At 39.3% G+C, this 20396-nt stretch overlaps 2 protein-coding genes across 3 annotated transcripts in view; both read left to right on the top strand.

Annotated features, from left to right (window-relative positions):
- Window positions 1-20396, top strand: part of LOC142341873 (uncharacterized) — a 180370-nt gene that overhangs the window by 35191 nt on the left and 124783 nt on the right. The window lies entirely within an intron of this gene.
- LOC142341872 (uncharacterized) overlaps window positions 1738-20396 on the top strand; it is a 213596-nt gene continuing 194937 nt past the window's right edge. For both annotated transcript variants that reach the window (XM_075393169.1, XM_075393170.1), the window contains exons 1-2: window positions 1738-1912; window positions 11116-11357. In XM_075393169.1, the coding sequence (XP_075249284.1) occupies window positions 1758-1912; window positions 11116-11357 (397 nt within the window). In that variant the 5' untranslated portion in view covers window positions 1738-1757. The remainder of the gene's footprint in view (window positions 1913-11115; window positions 11358-20396) is intronic.

The following is a 20396-nucleotide window of genomic DNA, read 5'->3' on the forward strand; positions in this document are numbered from 1 at the left end:
CTTTTCCGTCTATGTTGGTCTGATCAGAGGCGAATTCTAGCAAACATTAGTCTGATTAGAGAAGATTCTAAGCGCAATTGGGCGTGATCAGAGACCAATTCGATCGCATTTTTTTCAAAGATGTGTTGGCTCTAGAAGCAACAAAAAAGCAGCTTTTTGATCAGAGACACACCTAGAGTCTGATGGCTCCGATCAGAAGCAAAAGGGTTTAGCTAATAGCAAATACCGGTCCCTTTAAGAGGAAATTTTGATTAAATGTAGATGACGACGTTTAAGGGTGTTGTCTAAGTTGGTCTAACTATTCACTAATGGTATACAAAAATAGTTTTTTTTTCTCAACAGTTGGGTTTTATTTTCATTAGCAATACTTTTAGAACAGGTTTTTCCTTAGATGAATTTAATACTGCAAACAAATATTTTTATGGAATGAAAATGTTTTAGCAAAATTAAAGAGATTCGTTCGTAGTGAAAAACATTTACTGGTCAGACTATTTCGAGCGCAAATGAGTCTGATCAGAGGTAATTTCAAGCGCACAATAGTCTGATCAGGACTGACTTTTAAGCGCACAATAGTCTGATCAGAAGTAATTTTGAGCGCACAATCGTCTAGACAATGATTTGGGTTTTGTCTGGGCCACGATTGCACAATCGCACGAACAATGGTCTGATTTCTTTCTGATCGGAAGTCATTTCCGTCTGGCAAGATCTGTCCAGAGACTACTTCGACCGCACTCCGAGCGAGCGCACACGGTGTTTCGAGCGGACATCAGTCTGATCATTGGACACTTTGGTCTGGGATGGTCCGTGTGAGGTTACTTTTGTCTGGCACCTCAAAATGGGTTCCTTGTTTCCTAGTGGGATTCCGGTTGCAAAAAAGTTTTCATTCCACTATGGAGTGTGAAAGGATTTATGTTTAATTTAGTGGTCGTTTATGTTTAAGGCGTTTTGCTCGGAAAATTGTGAAAGTGTTTTTTTTAAACGAATGAATCTTCAACTATTTCTTCTATTTGTTTGCATTTACAATGGGGCTGCATTGATAGTATTTTATAGTTTGAAGAACGCTACCCAGCATACCATTTTGAGCTAGAATTTAATTTCTGTTTGTGACAGCTTTTTTATGATTATCCTCACAGAAATCCCAAAATCGCTGATGTGAAAATACAAATAAATTTCAGTACAATAGACAAACAAAAAGTGCAAGTAAATAATCTGATAGCACATGTTAACAATTATGATTTGCAGTACTCGCAAGTAGGCAAGACATATTTGAAAAATTATAAAAACCAATTTAAATGATAAGTGAAGTTCCGTCATGTTTTTCCTTCAATCTGCTGAAAAGTTTATGACGAGTCAATTTCATGTTCTAGCTGAATCTGTTATCCTAGTCGGAAAAATCGGTGAAATTGCCAGCTTCCTACTTTGTGTGGTTTCCGGAATTCGTCGGGCTATGCTTGCCTTTAACTTTTGCGGACTTTTTTCATTGAGGTTACTTCTCACAAACGATAGGTTGTATCGTAAATGTTTCTATATAGAAGGATGATTCAGGTCGCCTTTTTCGATTTTGCCCACTAGCCCAGACATAAAATGATACATTCGATGATTCGTTCAAACGAAATCGACTTCTGTTCACATGACTTCACGAATCAACTGCTGTGAGAAATCATTGGTGATTTGACATGAATAAAATCACAGTTCTACTACCACGTTTGAAGAGAGGTTGATAAGAGACGTGAAAACAGATTTAATCGACCACAATTATGTCCTGCAGATCTTGCTTGTTTTTGTTTTCGTCATGTGTTTATCTGATCTCAATCTTCTTGGGTGCTGATTGCGTACTAAATGGAACATACGTCAACCAAAGAGACTACCCTTTCTTCGTGGCTATTCTCTTCACTATGGAAAACTACGACAGGTCAGGTCAATTCATTCCCAGTTTGCCCAATCTTGGAAAACGTTGAAAGGCAGTATATGGCACAGTATAAGTCTAAGAAAAAACCGTACTAAATCTTGTTAAGTTTTCTACAGCACGTAATAAGCCCGCACTAAGATTTCCATGTTACCGTATTAAGGCTGCATCATGATTACACTCATTGACAAAAATAAACACACAAAATGCAGTTTTACATGGTAAATTGCCTGTTTTTGAAGTAAATTTTACTCAACATATTCTTAGTCGTTCCTTTTGATTTTTATGTCAATCGAAGCATTATCATCAGAAGTTTAATAGATCTGTTTTTGTATAAAATGACAAGCTTATTTTCAGAAAAAACCAGATAGAAGTTGGCAAGTTTTCCATAAGTAGATGTATTTTGAGTCCCACGTAAAATTTGTTCAAATTGGTCATGTCTGTTTAATTTTAAGAAAGTTTTTGCATTGTGAATTCAAAAAATTTATTAGCGAACATGTTGACTAATTTTCATGTGGGACTCAAAATAGAGGAACCTATGGAAGACTGGCCAAATGCTATCTAGATTTTTTCTGTAAGTAAGCTTGTCAGTTTACCCAAAAACAGATCTACTAAATTTCTGATGATTATGCGTCGAATGACATAAAAATCAAAATGAACGAACAAAATAATGTTGAGTAAAAATGACTTCAGGCAATTTACCAAGTAAAACTGCATGTTGTGCAATTACTTTTCTCACTGAGTGTAATAAGATGCCGTACTCGATTTGACTTTTTGAGATTTAACCAGTTTAGTTTTTGTGTTTTTCCCTCCGCTTTTTTCATTCCGGGCTGTGTTCCGGCAGTGGCCAAGTTACTAAAATTCATTATAGGAAAACTGATAACGTACTGTAAAAACCAAAAACCGTACCAGACAACAAAAACGCACAACAAAAAGCCGCTTGTTGTAGGCTTTGTTAGGGAACAATGCTGTAAAAACAAAACACAGAAGAGCAATATTGGTAATGGATTTTTAAATGCCGCAAATTTATAGCTGAGGCTATTATTGGCCTTCTCTTGTTGTTTTTATTTTGTAGTCAAGGTGTTTGCTACGACCATATAACGTCACAATCACTTCAAATCTTCCTTTTGGTCATTTGTTTAAGCAATTTCAACTGAATTTCGTGCGTAACGTCAGTTTTCACTCTTATTTGATCAATTTTTTGTTCATTCGCGTGATTAACTTTTTGGTCATGCGTGATTTAACTCACTCTCAAAAACGACTTCCTCACACTGACTGTGACATTCCTTCACTTTAATTTAAAGGGATTAGGTCACGTATGTCGCTTCAGGTCATGTATGAATGTATGTCGCTTTAATTGATGGTTACTCGATGGCAGCTATTACTAAACCGCGGCTAGCTACTGATGAAGCCAACCGCTCGCCGGTCCCTTGAGAGCAATTTGCCCGAAGTTAGATGGCTATGTTTTTAAATAGTTGTTTTACACTTAAGAGGGAGCAATTATTGTATTGATGAATACGAGAAAGTTGCAAAATTTGCAAAAACTTTTGACAGCACGATAGTATTTGATTACAAAAATTCTTTCAGAAAATTTCTGGTTACTCTTAGTTTTACATTCGATTTTGCTATTTTTGAACCGATGGAAATATGACAACATGTAGCAATCTTTATCACTTATTACTTTCAAATGATATTTTGTATCTTACTAGAACCAAAATGAAGTTGGTTCGATACTGACCAGAATAATTTTGAACCATATTGATTTTAGATTGGTTGAGTTATTCACAAATTCTACCAATTGCAAATAAAAATTATGCAGATTTATGAGGTTGAACCAGAGGAGCTTCACGGAAACCCAACTGAAGCATTTTTTGATCGTCATGGAGTTTTCTGAAGTTTACAATTTGCCGCAAAGCAAAACAAAGTTGTGTCAGATAGAATGTTATGTCATGACTTCTTTTAGCTGAACAATTGTGCTCAAAACTGCCCAATTGTTCATTTATAGATCTATAAAACAAACTTATGAGATCAATTTTTGAAGACGAAAAAAAAGTTTTGATTTTGATTTGGAATTCTCAGGCCTTTGTTGATCGTCAGTTGAAATTGTGGATGGAAATGTTGTTGTCGACACTTATTTAGAAATTTTTGAGCATCTGAAGAACTGCAACTGTACCAAAAAAATTATTCGATTACTTATCAGGCGAATTGAAATGATCTGTTTATGAATGAGATCCCATTGGTTTTAGGGCTCAGTCTTTTTTGCCGTCCTGTTAGTTGTCCAACTTTGACCCTTACATAGTCTTAAATTGCTCTCGAACAAAGTTCTTTTATGTAAAATCTTTGCTAGATACTTTTTTGCAATTTTGTTTTAGAAGTAATGTTTCCGTGACTCTGCTTGAACTCACTAAGAACATCTGGCGTTTATCGAGAACCGCGAAGCAGTTCGAGCTATTCAGTCGGATTTGCTAAGTGATTTCTATAGAGTCACGTAACCATGCTTAAAACACGGAACGCGCGTTTTAAAACGACGCAAATCAACGGAGGTAAACTTCTTGCTAAGTAGCAACTTCTGGCATTTTAACTTCCGTCACCGCAAATTTTCTACGCTTTAACTTTTTGCGCTTGAGTTCTTTATTTTTGAGTGATTAATGTTGGTCTCTTCCTCAAGAAGGTTTTGTTGCTACTATAAAAACGATTGTGGCAAGAAGAGTTAACGCTACTGTACCGGAGTTGATAATATGTTGGACTGGCAACCTAACAGGCCAAGTGCTGAACACTTGTGGGGTCGGAGTCATTTGCTTCCATTACAAATTTCTCAGCTAAATCCCTTCTATTTGAAATTGCTCTCGCCTGTCCTTTGAGAGCAATTCAAACAACGTTGGTCGGTATATAATAAATTTTTCTTCCCTTTTTTCAAACCTTAAACTGTTAGCTGCGGTCCTCAGATAAGATCTCAGAACTTTTTATTAGTGTTCACCATTTTCGATATTTTACATCAGCCGTAAGGCAATTTCGACACCAAAAAAGAAAAGATTGTTTTGTGTTGGTGGCGAGGTAATTGCTGTCTCATAACAAGTGTCAATCTTCTGAATGATCAAACAATTTTAATTTCGTGTTGGATGTGAGTTAACTCATTTTTTATTCAAAGGATAGACACTGCAGAATATTTTAGAAATGGACTATCAAAAAGTTTATTTTGTAATTAATGTTCTTTAAACAGTGTTTTGATTTTGTATAAAAATAAAGACACTTTCAGCATTAATGGATTACAGCCTTTCATCTTTAATTGATTATAAACGAATAAGTGATCTATTAAAATTTAGGCATTTTACACGGATTTCAGAAAACAAAACTATTTGTTTTAAATTTGAGGCGAAAAGGTAGTGCAGAAATGCGAAGAAATCTCTACATTGGTTAGTTTATGCATTTTCTTTTCAATTAGCAGGGGTGTGACGCAGTATGGTGCGGTTATATCTGTGGTGTAATGTAGCATGGTGTGGTACTGCGTGTGGTGTGACGTTGTGTGATGTGAGTTTTCATGTTTTGTGGTGTAGTATGGCGTGAAAATGCCAGTGGTGTGATGTAATTGTTTTTAGAATCCCTGTGGTGTGATGTAGTATGTTGTGCATATGGCTGTGGTGTTAATTAGTATGCTGTGAAAACGACTGTGGTGTGATTTAGTACGGTGTTAAAATGCCTATGGTGTGATGTACTGTTTTGTGAAAATTCCTGTGCTGTGATGTAAAATGATGTGGATATGCATGTGGTGTGATGTAGTATGAGTTGAATATGCCTGTTGTGTGATGTTTTTTGGTGTGAAAATGACTGTAGCGTGATGTAGTATGACGTGAAGATGCCTTTGGTGTGATGTAGTATGATGACAGTGGTTCGCTGTTAGATGGTGTGAAAATAGCTCAGAACTGATAAACAATCATTGCTGAAACAGTTTAAAAACAGTGTATTTTAAGCTGACAATCGATGCCGAAGCAGGCTGAAGACAGTGTATTTTGGGCTGACAAGCAGGGCTGAAACAAGTTCAAATCAGTATGTTTTTAGGTTGACAAGAGATATACATTTATGTTAATTGGGCTGCTAATTGCATTGTAACAGTTATGGAGAGATCAATTTCAGGATAAAGTCGGAAGTACAATTGTACTCTGAAAAAAAGACCACTCATTGTATTTTGACAAGAACAGAATAAGTAAAAATGTAAAACAGTCTATTTACTGTTTCTGGATTTGCAATGGTTCGGTATTGAAAAACTTTTGAAGCTCAGCCCGGTTTTACAACAATTTTAAGTTTGCGTTTACTTTTCAGCATAATCTCTAGAAAAAAGCAATTACCGATAACTCACTCTAATATGTTTACCTTTGTTTCTCAACGACAACCGTTACGAAGATACAATGATGCGGTTCTTTTCAGTCCGTGATGAAAAAATTAGAACCCATAAAATACAAAAATTAGAAACCTAAATTTTTTAGTAATCCTAATACAAAAGCGAGTGTGTTACAAAAACTATTTGCCGTTATTCTTAGTTTTTGCCGCTTTGAGACATTTTTGCGGTCGAAGGTAAATGCGAATGTTGCTTGATTGTATTAGCCGGGTCGAGTCGAGGTGTCAACGCTAAAAACCGCTACAAAAGTTAAGATTTGCGTGAATGCGGCGAAAAGATGTAAGAATTGCGACTTTTAGCGTTGAATGCGATGAATGCGGTGAAAAAGAAATAAGTCACCGCTAAAAATTACTGTATATTTTTTGCGGTGAATTTTTGTAAAATTTGCGGTTCTTAGTGGTGAAAATTTTATTTTCACCGCTTCCCGGTGGTAGCAGTGAATTATTATTTTTCACGGCTTAAGCGGTAAAAATAAAAAATTCGCTGCTAAACCCTAAATCTTACAAAATTTCAACGCATTTGTTTTCATAACGTTTATTTAATCTGATTTAAATTCACAACAAAAGTTAACAAATTTAGTGACAGATGGCGCAGTGGAATAAGATGTTCTTGACATGCAGGGGATGAGAGGTTCGAACCAATGTACGGCAGCTTCTTTATTGTAAGAAATCGGGTGAAAATTTCAGCGCTAAAAATCGCAAATCTTACAAAAATTCACCGGTAAAAACCGCAAATCAAATCTTACAAAAATTCACCGCTTTCACGTCATTCATCGCAAAAAGATGCGGGCGCTTTGCGGTGAAAAATATTTTCTTTTCACCGCTATTCACCGCAATTCTTACGTTATTTCTCGACCAAACCTCGACCCGGGAATGGACGGACATTATGAGCGATTTGGAATTATGGCAACTGTAGAGGTAAATAAAAGCCATTTTCGTAAATAATTTCTGATATGCATTAAAGTGATAATCCGTACTCGGCAATTGTCACAAAGGCTAATATAATCCTTTCCGCTAATGTCCCCGTACGTTATGTGCTGTGTCACGTGTAATGTGTATCCCGGGCCGAGGTGTCAACGCTAAAAAACGCAAAATTATGTATGATTGGCGTTGAATGCGTTGAATTTATGTAAGATCTACGCTTGAGCGTAGATCTTACATAAATTCAACGCATTCAACACCAATCTTACATAATTTTGCGTTGAATTTAGGCGTAGATCTTACATATTTAGCGTTGAATTTTAGCGTAGTTCTTACATATTTAGCGTTGAATTTAGCGTAGATCTTACATAAATTCAACGCATTCAACGCCAATCTTATATATTTTGCGTTGAAATTTGGCGTAGATCTTACATATTTAGCGTTGAACTTTAGCGCAGATCTTACAATTTTAGCGTTGAATTTAGCGTACATCTTACATAAATTCAACGCATTCAACGCCAATCTTACATAATTTTGCGTTGAATTTTGGCGTAGATCTTACATATTTAGCGTTGAATTTTAGCGTAGATCTTACATTTTAGCGTTGAAATTAGCGTAGATCTTATATAAATTCAACGCATTCAACGCCAGTCTTATATATTTTGCGTTAAAATTTGGCGTAGATCTTACATATATAGCGTTGAATTTTAGCGGAGATCTTACATATTTAGCGTTGAATTTAGCGTAGATCTTACATAAATTCAACGCTTTCAACACCAATCTTACATATTTTGCGTAGAATTTTGGCGTAGATCTTACAAATCTAAGTTTGAATTTTTTGAATTCCATTTCAGACCACTTCATAATTACAAAATTTTTTCAAATTTTTTTTCAAAAAGTCAATTTTTTCACTGTTTCGACCCCTATAATTCACAGGTGAGAAAAGCGAAGTCAGCAAAAAACCACTTTTTAGTGCTCTTTTATAGTGCAAAATCCATTTGAGACCATTTTACGATTTCAAAACTTTTCCAAGTTTTTTTCGAAAAATCATTTTTTTTTTCACTGTTTCGACCCCTATGCTGCAAAGGTGAGAAACGTGAAGTCGGAGAAAAATCATTTTTAGCGCTCTTTTATAGTGCAAAATCCAATTCAGACCATTTCACGATTTCAATTTTTTCAAGTTTTTTTTTCAAAAAATTAATTTTTTCTACCGTTTAGACCCCTATACTGCACAATTGAGAAAAATCAATTTTTAGTGCTCTTTTATAGTGCAGAATCCGTTTCAGACCATTTTGCGATTTCAAAACTTTTTCAAGTTTTTTTTTCGAAAAAATAATTTTTTCACTATTTCGAGCCCTATACTCCAAAAGTGGGTAACAAGAAGTCAGAAAAAAATCTTTTTCAGTGCTCTTTTATAGCGCAAAATCCAATTCAGACCATTTGAAGATTTCAAATTTTTCAAGTTTTTTTTGGAAAAATTAATTTTTTTACCGTTTAGACCCCTATACTGCACAATTGAGAAAAATGAAGTCAGCAAAAAATGACCAATTGCTCTCTTACTGTGCAAAAACCATTTCAGACCATTTTAGAAATTCAACGCCAATCTTACATAATTTTGCGTTGAATTTTGGCGTAGATCTTACATATTTAGCGTTGAATTTTAGCGTAGATCTTACATTTTAGAGTTGAATTTAGCGTAGATCTTACATAAATTCAACGCTTTCAACACCAATCTTACATATTTTGCGTAGAATTTTGGCGTAGATCTTACAAATCTAAGTTTGAATTTTTTGAATTCCATTTCAGACCACTTCATGATTACAAAATTTTTTCAAATTTTTTTTCAAAAAGTCAATTTTTTCACTGTTTCGACCCCTATACTTCACAGGTGAGAAAAGCGAAGTCAGCAAAAAACCACTTTTTAGTGCTCTTTTATAGTGCAAAATCCATTTGAGACCATTTTACGATTTCAAAACTTTTTCAAGTTTTTTTTTCGAAAAAATAATTTTTTCACTATTTCGAGCCCTATACTCCAAAAGTGGGTAACAAGAAGTCAGAAAAAAATCTTTTTCAGTGCTCTTTTATAGCGCAAAATCCAATTCAGACCATTTGAAGATTTCAAATTTTTCAAGTTTTTTTTGGAAAAGTTAATTTTTTTACCGTTTAGACCCCTATACTGCACAATTGAGAAAAATGAAGTCAGCAAAAAATGACCAATTGCTCTCTTACGGTGCAAAAACCATTTCAGACCATTTTAGAAATTCAACGCCAATCTTACATAATTTTGCGTTGAATTTTGGCGTAGATCTTACATATTTAGCGTTGAATTTTAGCGTAGATCTTACATTTTAGAGTTGAATTTAGCGTAGATCTTACATAAATTCAACGCTTTCAACACCAATCTTACATATTTTGCGTAGAATTTTGGCGTAGATCTTACAAATCTAAGTTTGAATTTTTTGAATTCCATTTCAGACCACTTCATGATTACAAAATTTTTTCAAATTTTTTTTCAAAAAGTCAATTTTTTCACTGTTTCGACCCCTATACTTCACAGGTGAGAAAAGCGAAGTCAGCAAAAAACCACTTTTTAGTGCTCTTTTATAGTGCAAAATCCATTTGAGACCATTTTACGATTTCAAAACTTTTCCAAGTTTTTTTCGAAAAATCAATTTTTTTTCACTGTTTCGACCCCTATGCTGCAAAGGTGAGAAACGTGAAGTCGGAGAAAAATCATTTTTAGCGCTCTTTTATAGTGCAAAATCCAATTCAGACCATTTTACGATTTCAATTTTTTCAAGTTTTTTTTTCAAAAAATTAATTTTTTTACCGTTTAGACCCCTATACTGCACAATTGAGAAAAATCAATTTTTAGTGCTCTTTTATAGTGCAGAATCCGTTTCAGACCATTTTGCGATTTCAAAACTTTTTCAAGTTTTTTTTTCGAAAAAATAATTTTTTCACTATTTCGAGCCCTATACTCCAAAAGTGAGTAACAAGAAGTCAGAAAAAAATCTTTTTCAGTGCTCTTTTATAGCGCAAAATCCAATTCAGACCATTTGAAGATTTCAAATTTTTCAAGTTTTTTTTGGAAAAGTTAATTTTTTTACCGTTTAGACCCCTATACTGCACAATTGAGAAAAATGAAGTCAGCAAAAAATGACCAATTGCTCTCTTACGGTGCAAAAACCATTTCAGACCATTTTAGAAATTCATTTTTTTTTTCAAAACTTAAAAAAATTTTTAATTTTTTCGCAGTACTTCTCACATGATAAATGCGTTGAATACGTTGAAATTATGTAAGATCTCGGCTAAATTCAACGAAAAATATGTAAGATCTAGGCTATATTCAACGAAATATATGCAAGTTCTACGCTAAATTCAATGCAAAATATGTAAGGTCTACGCTAGATTCAACCCAAAATATGTAAGATCTACGCTTTATAAGGATTGCGTCTCTTAAGTGCGTTGAATTTTTGTCTTTAAATTCAACGCATTCAACGCAAAATTATGTAAGAAAATTGTTGTGAATTTTCAACTTGTCAACGCTAGTTGCCGCTGATCTTACATAATTTTTGGCCAAATTCCTCGGCCCGGGATATAATTTCACTCATATATCATTTTTTGAGTTTATATAATATTATATCAACTTCGCGCCTGGTGGGTGTTAATAATATGGCGGTGGCATTATTTCCCCAGTCCCCCAGTGTTTTTTGTAACCCCTACTTAGAAAATGTTATATAGCACGTTACTATGTGAAATATAGCACATGCGCTTGAGAAGTTTTATGTCCTCTAAGATGGGGGGATGACATAACAGATCCGCCCAAATAAACCCGTCTATGATTTCGTACCTGCTTTGCACTTCGGTTGAGATGATAATTAATGATTTTACAGTTTTCGTGCCATAATGAGTTCCAATGCAACAATCTATACATGCGGAGGAGCTCTCATGAAGGGACCAGATGGGATACCAATGGTGGTCACTGCTCTCACCTGTCTGCTCCAGGTGGGCTTAGGATACAAAAACAACAACAACAACAACAATGAGGTTAATGCCGACGATGTTCACATGAGATACTATTTCATCAGGACAGAGTGGGATACCTCTGATATCAATTATGGGAGTTACAGTCCAGGTGAGATATTTTTTTAATGTGGCGAGTTGATATGTATAGGTTTAAATCAATTGGAGGATTGTTGTTTTCAAAACAAAAACGTATGTTTGATCTTTGCCTTTTTTTCTCTTCTTCGTCGACCCGTTACCGCATCTCATTACTGTAAGGTCTCGTATCTTATCTAATGAGAAACAGGTTAATTTGATGAAATCACGTTTTAGCTGATTCGTTTTTCATTTTGTTAATTAGTGTTGTAATAGACACCGACTTTAGTGTCGCAATTAATGTTTTCTATTATACGGTTTTATTGTTGTTGATGTTTTTTACTCCCATTAATGGAAAGTCTCATCGGCCATGAAGTCCAGCATTATTTGTTCACTTAATCCAGCATTATTTTTCACATTGTTTTGTGGAATTTTGAAAGTTTTCCATCTCTTCCTCATTTGGTATACAATTAAATAAAAGCATGGATGAGCGGGGTCGGAACATTATGAGGAGCGTATATTACCGAGCATTCTTGTCTATTCTAAGAATCCACTAAATCAAAATTTAGCATTCCATGCAGTTCGTTCATCTTCAGTATGGACATACTCTGTTGCGTACTTTAACCTGGGTGATATACGGACACGTTTATTGCTAAGAAAATTTTTTTTCATTGATTTATCTTATTGTTTTATGTATTGTCATGTTTGTGCAATACTTTCGTTATTGAAGATCTGCAGAGATCATCCATGCATATGGTCTGGGACAATATTTCGAGCGCACTTTTTTCTGGACAATGGTCTGGAACGCGTCTGGACAATGGTCTGGAACTTGTCTGATCAGGGGTCACTTCGGTCTGGAACTCGTCTGATCAGAGGCGGCTTCGAGCGCACTTCGAGCGCACAACGATCTTCGAGTGCATACTCGTCTGATCAGAGGTCACTTCGGTCTGGGACGGTCTGATCAGAGGTCCCACTTGTCTGGGACGGTCTGATCAGAGGCGATTTCGAGCGCGACCTCAACCTGGGGGAGACTTGAGCGAAACCGCTCGTTAGCATTATCTCCAGACTTAAGACTAACTTTATTCCAGTACAGAACAAAAAAGTGTAAACCAGAGCTCATACAATTTAATTCAAGTACAGTATATTTAGTTAAAAGACAGAGACTAGCAATAGCTATTAAATAAATTACAGGTCGAGTCCGAGAAGAGGTACATAAACAAATATAGCAAGTAAGGCAGACCCAAGGTGAGCTCTTTTTACAGCCTTAAATTATAAAGAGCAGCGGCTACTTATTTTTGCGCGCGAAGTAGGCTTACCTATATCTCTCAGACTAACCGACTCGGTAAAACACTGAAGGTATACTTCAATTATAACGATGAATAAATAAGTTAACACCGGATTCAGAGGTATACACATCGTGTAATTAATCTATTAGACTGACTATATTTAGTTGAGTTCTCTCTATATAAAAGAGAATAGTGTGTTCTCAGTCTGTGATTGGCTGGAGGTGTACATCCAGTATTTCTAATGCTACGTCCATCCGGGGTTTAGAGTTTTAAATCCGAACTTGTGAACTGCACCAGAAATACGCTGGATGTGTCATCCTCGTTGGATGGTGGAGTGAAGAGTTGTGTCCTCTTTGAAGTGTGGTTGTGACTTGTGCTATCGTCTGAAGTCCTTGTCATTAAAGTAGTGACTAGTGTCCTCAGTCAAGAGTTGTTCTGATTGTAGAACCAGTGAGGGTGCAAGTTACAGGGTGTGCTGGCCAGTAACGTCAGTCCTGTTAGAGTACCCAACTGCTCTCACTGTCATGTAGTGAGGATTTGTTCCCAGTTGAATGATCGCTTGTAGTTTGTAGTCTCTGTCTGGTTTGTACAAGCAGATTTCGGTTTATCTCCATTTGATACAAGGTTTGAACCAGTCGGATTTACCAGCTTACCTTCTGGTGGAAACCCATCTTTTAGATACTAAGTGAGCTAATTTCCCTATTAAATTTATTAATTAGTTTTAATGAGTACTTACTACGCCCCGACCGGGAGGAATAAGAAAAGAACTGATCCTAAACTTCAATTGTGGCAAAGAAGAAAGGAATATAAAAAGGAAATAGCGTATATAGAGTAAGAGAAATAGAAAGAAAAAAAAATAAAAGTTTTAAGTCAGTTTGAAAGATCAGTGAGTCTTTAGTTTCTGAGGAACTGTGAGCCCGGTGTTGTAGGACTGTGGCCTACGTCCAATATTCGAACTTGAAATTGTCCGATTATCAGGATCCCTGATAAATTCCAAAAATTCCTGATCACATGCCAGGCAAGCTGCAAGGCACGAGGGAAGAGGTCGACGTTGCAGTGTGGCTGCAAGGCGAGAAGATGGTTGAGGATCTGTGTCTCGTCTGCCGACAGTTCTCGATTGTCCAACTTGTCCGTTATCCAGTCCCTGTAGAGGAGGTTGAAGGTGTTGCCATACATGCACTTCGTGGCTCCTTCCTCCTCAACTTACCGGAGATATTCGATCGGAGCCAGAATTGGACGGTTGCGTTTTGCATAGAGTGCCTAGAACAGGAAATAGTTCTTTATCAGATTGAAATTGCGAAGAGTGCCTTCAAAATAATTTGGTTGAATTATATAGCTATAATTCATGTATTAGGGTGAAGCGAGCTTTGTGTTAGCATATTGGACTCGAGAGTTCATGTGGATGAGTGGGTTTGTCCTGTGGAAGTGGTGTTGGACAAATAAAAAGTTGTGAATAGTGTGTAACATTTTTACTCTGCTAACTTTGTGTGTCTGGTTAATTACATCCATATGTGTGGGATGTAAAAAACAAAATTGAAGATAGAAGGGGTCGTATTTCAGGTGAATACGGTAGGGGGCGACATCGCGAGTAAAAAAGGTGTCCAAACAGTCATGGTCCGCAAGTGCGAAGAAGTATTTGGATTGGTGCCAGAAACGTTCCGTGAAGCGGTGGTTGATTGTAAAATGGAGACACGCTAGTGGGAGGTCTCTATCCCGATCTTCTTGGGCATGTTCATTCTCCAATTGTCCAAGAGAGCAGGAACTGGCTCTTGGTATGAGTGGGTGTTGTGGCGGTGTAGATGTGTAGTTTATCCGCTCAGGAACATGGACACCATGAACTGTGTCGATGCCGAGAGGATTCGTTAATTGTTGAAAACAAAAGTTGGGTCCTGGCACTCTACAAGTGATCCCTTGCGTGGGTGCAAAGGGGTTTCCTCTCCCGGGAGAGAATGAGGGCTGTAGGCCTCTGGGGGGGGCTTGCAGTGTATCAAGCAGGCGACTGTGAAGCCTGGATCGGCGATGAGCGCACAGGATAGATTTCTTGTGCTATGGCTCTTGGGCTTCTTCTGGGTGAGTGGTCAGTAGACGAGTAATTGTCCGTCGATGTCGGTCGATCGTAGGGGGGTGGTTGTGGAAAGAATGTCTACGGTCGGAGAGGTGGAATGGTTGGGCCATACCGTGGTGAAGCTACACGGGGTCGTTGTTGAGAGGGTGTGGTCATTACTGGTGTTCTTTACACCAGTGATCGAAAGAGTGGTCGAGATCCACGAATCCTTCCAGAGTATGCCCAGTTTGGGATAACCGTCTAAGGTATGGAACAGCCTGATTGTTCCGCTATAGCGACTTCATCAGCCCAAGAGAAAATACTCGAAGGCGGGGGGTGGTGTTTGTGATATGGGTGTCGCTGTGTGAGGGGTTGTTCCATGTATTGGAGGTGGCTGTGGCACCGGTTGATCTCCTTGAAGGAGGAGCTCTTTTGACGAGCTTGGTGGGCCAATAGGAACCGAGGGTGAACTTGTGTCACTTTCGATATACATGTGGATTTCACCTGAAGAGGAGGATGAGGTGGCGTGTGAAGGCAATGGTTTCATCTGCGCATAATTTGCTGTGTCCACAGACTGTGGCTGTGGTGAGGACTGAGCAATCGTGAAGAAGGCTGGTGTCTGCATTTTGCATTCGGATTCTGGTACTGGGTGGGGCAGCACCAACGGTGTGAGGGGTCAGGGCAAGATGTCCTCGATGTCCAGCATAATGAGGTCGTATGCTGTGGGGTCGACAATTGGAGGAACTGGTGAACCTCCTTCCTGTGCTATAGGAGTGACTGTTGTGGAGTCGCTAAAACAAGAAGGTGTGAAATACGAGTACTAGGCAGATTAAAATGAAGTTCTTCCGGGATTTCCTAAGAATCAGGGTCATTTTCAGAAAAATCTTTTGAAAGTGAAATGCGTTCTGAGCGTTTGCAGTTGTTAGGTCGAAAGATATGTACGTGTAAAGCGTGAAAATCCGGTTTACCGTGTGACGCTACTGATAAGTCATAGCATTTGTAAATAGAGAGTGGATGTTTTGTGTTTATTCGAACTATTTTGTAATAGAGTTGTGATAGAGTGAGGGATGTTACTATCAACGGAGTTTTTTCGTCGTTTTTTTAGGGGGAGGCTGGTTTATACTGTGAGGAATCAGATTGGAGTACATGAGGTACTGTTTGTAAAAACACGCCAAAAAATACAGAGGTGATGATTTTTGCTAGTGTTATATTAGGGCCTAAGAGTGCTTTGAGGTTATAGGCATTAAATGCGCTTCGAAATAGTCCAAATAGGCACTATAAAAAATTAAATACAGTCCAAATAATGGTTATTTTTTTCAATACGTACCAGGGGTATCCAAAGATTCCTATGAGGGATTCTTTTAAAAAGTTGCCGTTAATTAGATCACGCCAATCGAGACGGCGAAGTGTAATTTTTTTCCCGCTAATAAAGAGTTTGTTGAAATAATTGTTGTATTCGCTTTGTAATTGTAAGAATTGTGCTTTTGATTGTGCTTTTTTTGCAAGATTTGTCGAGTCTACAGCTTGTGCTACTTCAAATTTGTCGGCGGCGTCATCTATTAATTGGTTAAATTTCATCTTATCGATGGACTTAGTCCAATTGTGCTGACTATATATGCTGAATTGTTGTGCTGTAAAGTCCGCGTGGGTGAAAGTGTTTTCAACTTCGTCAGCCGTGAAAGTTCTGACTGGGCTTCGCACTTTAATTGGATAAGGTTTTAAACGGTATGACTCATCGCCATCTGCATCTAGGGAGATTTGTTGATCAAAATTATCTGATTTACATGGTGCTTTAATAGACCAGGGAAAGGTTATACGTGTAGTCTTCAAACTGTTGTTTGTTCTATTAAAATATAGGAATGCGTTCAAAACATTGGTTTTCTAATACAAAAAGAGGTGATGAGAAAACTTTACATTGAAAAAGTGAAATAACATTTGAGCTTTTAAGTGTAGCGAATGTGTGTCGCTTTCCGGTTATAACATATCCTATAAGTGGGAGTTGTTGTGTTAAAGGAATTAATGCAGTTTGTTTGAGATCACGGTTCAAATTGCAAAGTTTTTTGTAAATAGATAGACACGTGTGGTCCATTTCTAGTAAGACTTTGCTAACCACATAATCAGTTTTTGCATCAAGCTGTACAATTGGATGTAGGTCACCGAACCAGTTTTGTTTTCTGAAAAAGTCATATTTTTCAGATTTACGATTAACGGGTGAAGCTTTCTGATCTTTGGCGCTTATTTGAAGTGTTCGAATTTGAGAAAATATTTGTACTTGATCGGGGAGGATTTGAAAGTCTGCTGTTTTGATCTTACATTCGCCAATCTTATTGAGCTTATAAAACTGCATATTTTTGATATGATTTGGGGAGCAATCATAGTGTGTGACTATTAGGTCCTGCACTCTTGATTTAGGTGTGGATACCCGGTGCAACGATTCTCATTTTTCTTGCCAAGTTCCTATTTGGGACTTGCCAAGATCAGAAGAAATCCTATCAGGAATCCTATTGGGAAACTTACCAAGAATTGTAGGTGGTGGTAAGTATATGCAAGTTCTCACTTTTCCCACTAGGAATTTTGAGAAACCTCGGAATCCTAGCAAGAAAAATGGGCACAATAAGAATCTTGCTAGGAAATTTTGAGACTCTTTAGGATTCTCGTCAGGAAAAGTGGGAGATAATGGGTTTCCCAGTGAGAAAAATGAGAAAACAGTGGGATTGTTTGCAGGGAAAATCAGTACTAGAGTTAGCCAGGACCCGCAAAAAGTTGTTCCAGAGAAGCCGGGACAGTAAAGCACAAAAGCACACGATAAGGGTGAGGGACCCATAGAAGCCGGGACCCTAAAAAAACAAAAGCTGTCCCAGAAAAGCCAGGACAGAAGAGCAGAAGCACACAAGGGATGGGGAGGGACCCAGAGAAGCCGGGATCCTAACAGAACAGAAGCTCCCAAAGGAGCCGGGAGGCAGCAGCAGCAAGTGCTCTTGAGATGCATTCAATGATTGATATCAAGGCCACGCTGTCAAGCGGTGCATCAAAATCACCCAAACCATGCATCTCGAGAAAAGAGGGGAAGGGACCCAGATAGGCCAGGACCCGCGAAAAACTGTCCCAGAGAAGCCGGGACAGAAAAGCAGAAGCACACAAGGGTTGGGGAGGGACCCAGAGAAGCCGGGACCCTAAAAGAACCAAAAGCTGTCCCAGAGAAGCCGGGACAGTAAAGCACAAAAACACAATAATGGGGAGGGACCCAGAGAAGCCGGGAACCCAACAAACTAAAAGCTGTCCCAGAGAAGCCAGGACAGAAAAGCAGAAGCACACAAGGGATGGGGAGGGACCCAGAGAAGCCGGGATCCTAACAGAACAGAAGCTCCCAAAGGAGCCGGGAGGCAGCAGCAGCAAGTGCTCTTGAGATGCATTCAATGAGTGATATCAAGGCCACGCTGTCAAGCGGTGCATCAAAATCACCCAAACCATGCATCTCGAGAAAAGAGGGGAAGGGACCCAGATAGGCCAGGACCCGCGAAAAAGTGTCCCAGAGAAGCCGGGACAGAAAAGCAGAAGCACACAAGGGTTGGGGAGGGACCCAGAGAAGCCGGGACCCTAAGAGAACCAAAAGCTGTCCCAGAGAAGCCGGGACAGTAAAGCACAAAAACACAATAATGGGGAGGGACCCAGAGAAGCCGGGAACCCAACAAAACAAAAGCTGTCCCAGAGAAGCCAGGACAGAAAAGCAGAAGCACACAAGGGATGGGGAGGGACCCAGAGAAGCCGGGATCCTAACAGAACAGAAGCTCCCAAAGGAGCCGGGAGGCAGCAGCAGCAAGTGCTCTTGAGATGCATTCAATGAGTGATATCAAGGCCACGCTGTCAAGCGGTGCATCAAAATCACCCAAACCATGCATCTCGAGAAAAGAGGGGAAGGGACCCAGATAGGCCAGGACCCGTGAAAAACTGTCCCAGAGAAGCCGGGACAGAAAAGCAGAAGCACACAAGGGTTGGGGAGGGACCCAGAGAAGCCGGGACCCTAAAAGAACCAAAAGCTGTCCCAGAGACGCCGGGACAGTAAAGCACAAAAACACAATAATGGGGAGGGACCCAGAGAAGCCGGGAACCCAACAAAACAAAAGCTGTCCCAGAGAAGCCAGGACAGAAAAGCAGAAGCACACAAGGGATGGGGAGGGACCCAGAGAAGCCGGGATCCTAACAGAACAGAAGCTCCCAAAGGAGCCGGGAGGCAGCAGCAGCAAGTGCTCTTGAGATGCATTCAATGAGTGATATCAAGGCCACGCTGTCAAGCGGTGCATCAAAATCACCCAAACCATGCATCTCGAGAAAAGAGGGGAAGGGACCCAGATAGGCCAGGACCCGTGAAAAACTGTCCCAGAGAAGCCGGGACAGAAAAGCAGAAGCACACAAGGGTTGGGGAGGGACCCAGAGAAGCCGGGACCCTAAAAGAACCAAAAGCTGTCCCAGAGACGCCGGGACAGTAAAGCACAAAAACACAATAATGGGGAGGGACCCAGAGAAGCCGGGAACCCAACAAAACAAAAGCTGTCCCAGAGAAGCCAGGACAGAAAAGCAGAAGCACACAAGGGATGGGGAGGGACCCAGAGAAGCCGGGATCCTAACAGAACAGAAGCTCCCAAAGGAGCCGGGAGGCAGCAGCAGCAAGTGCTCTTGAGATGCATTCAATGAGTGATATCAAGGCCACGCTGTCAAGCGGTGCATCAAAATCACCAAAACCATGCATCTCGAGAAAAGAGGGGAAGGGACCCAGATAGGCCAGGACCCGCGAAAAACTGTCCCAGAGAAGCCGGGACAGAAAAGCAGAAGCACACAAGGGTTGGGGAGGGACCCAGAGAAGCCGGGACCCTAAAAGAACCAAAAGCTGTCCCAGAGAAGCCGGGACAGTAAAGCACAAAAACACAATAATGGGGAGGGACCCAGAGAAGCCGGGAACCCAACAAAACAAAAGCTGTCCCAGAGAAGCCAGGACAGAAAAGCAGAAGCACACAAGGGATGGGGAGGGACCCAGAGAAGCCGGGATCCTAACAGAACAGAAGCTCCCAAAGGAGCCGGGAGGCAGCAGCAGCAAGTGCTCTTGAGATGCATTCAATGAGTGATATCAAGGCCACGCTGTCAAGCGGTGCATCAAAATCACCCAAACCATGCATCTCGAGAAAAGAGGGGAAGGGACCCAGATAGGCCAGGACCCGCGAAAAACTGTCCCAGAGAAGCCGGGACAGAAAAGCAGAAGCACACAAGGGTTGGGGAGGGACCCAGAGAAGCCGGGACCCTAAAAGAACCAAAAGCTGTCCCAGAGAAGCCGGGACAGTAAAGCACAAAAACACAATAATGGGGAGGGACCCAGAGAAGCCGGGACCCTAACAAAACAAAAGCTGTCCCAGAGAAGCCAGGACAGAAAAGCAGAAGCACACAAGGGTCTTTTCGATCCGAAGAATTGATAAATCTCATTCGCGACAGTTGTCCAACACGAAATTTGAATTGAACTGTCATCTTGACCAACCAGTGAGTCACTCAAGGCCCATACCCTTTGTAAATAGCATTTCATCTAAACATACGTCAAAATATGACCAGTCATATGCGACAGATAACAGGAAAAACGAGAACTGAAGAAAATTTTGGGTTCATTTTACCCCTTAAGTTGATTTTTCGAGAGAAAAAATTATCATAAAAACCTTTTTCTAGTGTAAAACCAAGCTACAATAGTCACCCCATCTTTTGTTAT

The sequence above is a fragment of the Convolutriloba macropyga genome, chromosome 6 (assembly GCF_964194025.1).
Source record: "Convolutriloba macropyga chromosome 6, txConMacr16.3, whole genome shotgun sequence".
NCBI lineage: Eukaryota > Metazoa > Xenacoelomorpha > Acoela > Convolutidae > Convolutriloba > Convolutriloba macropyga.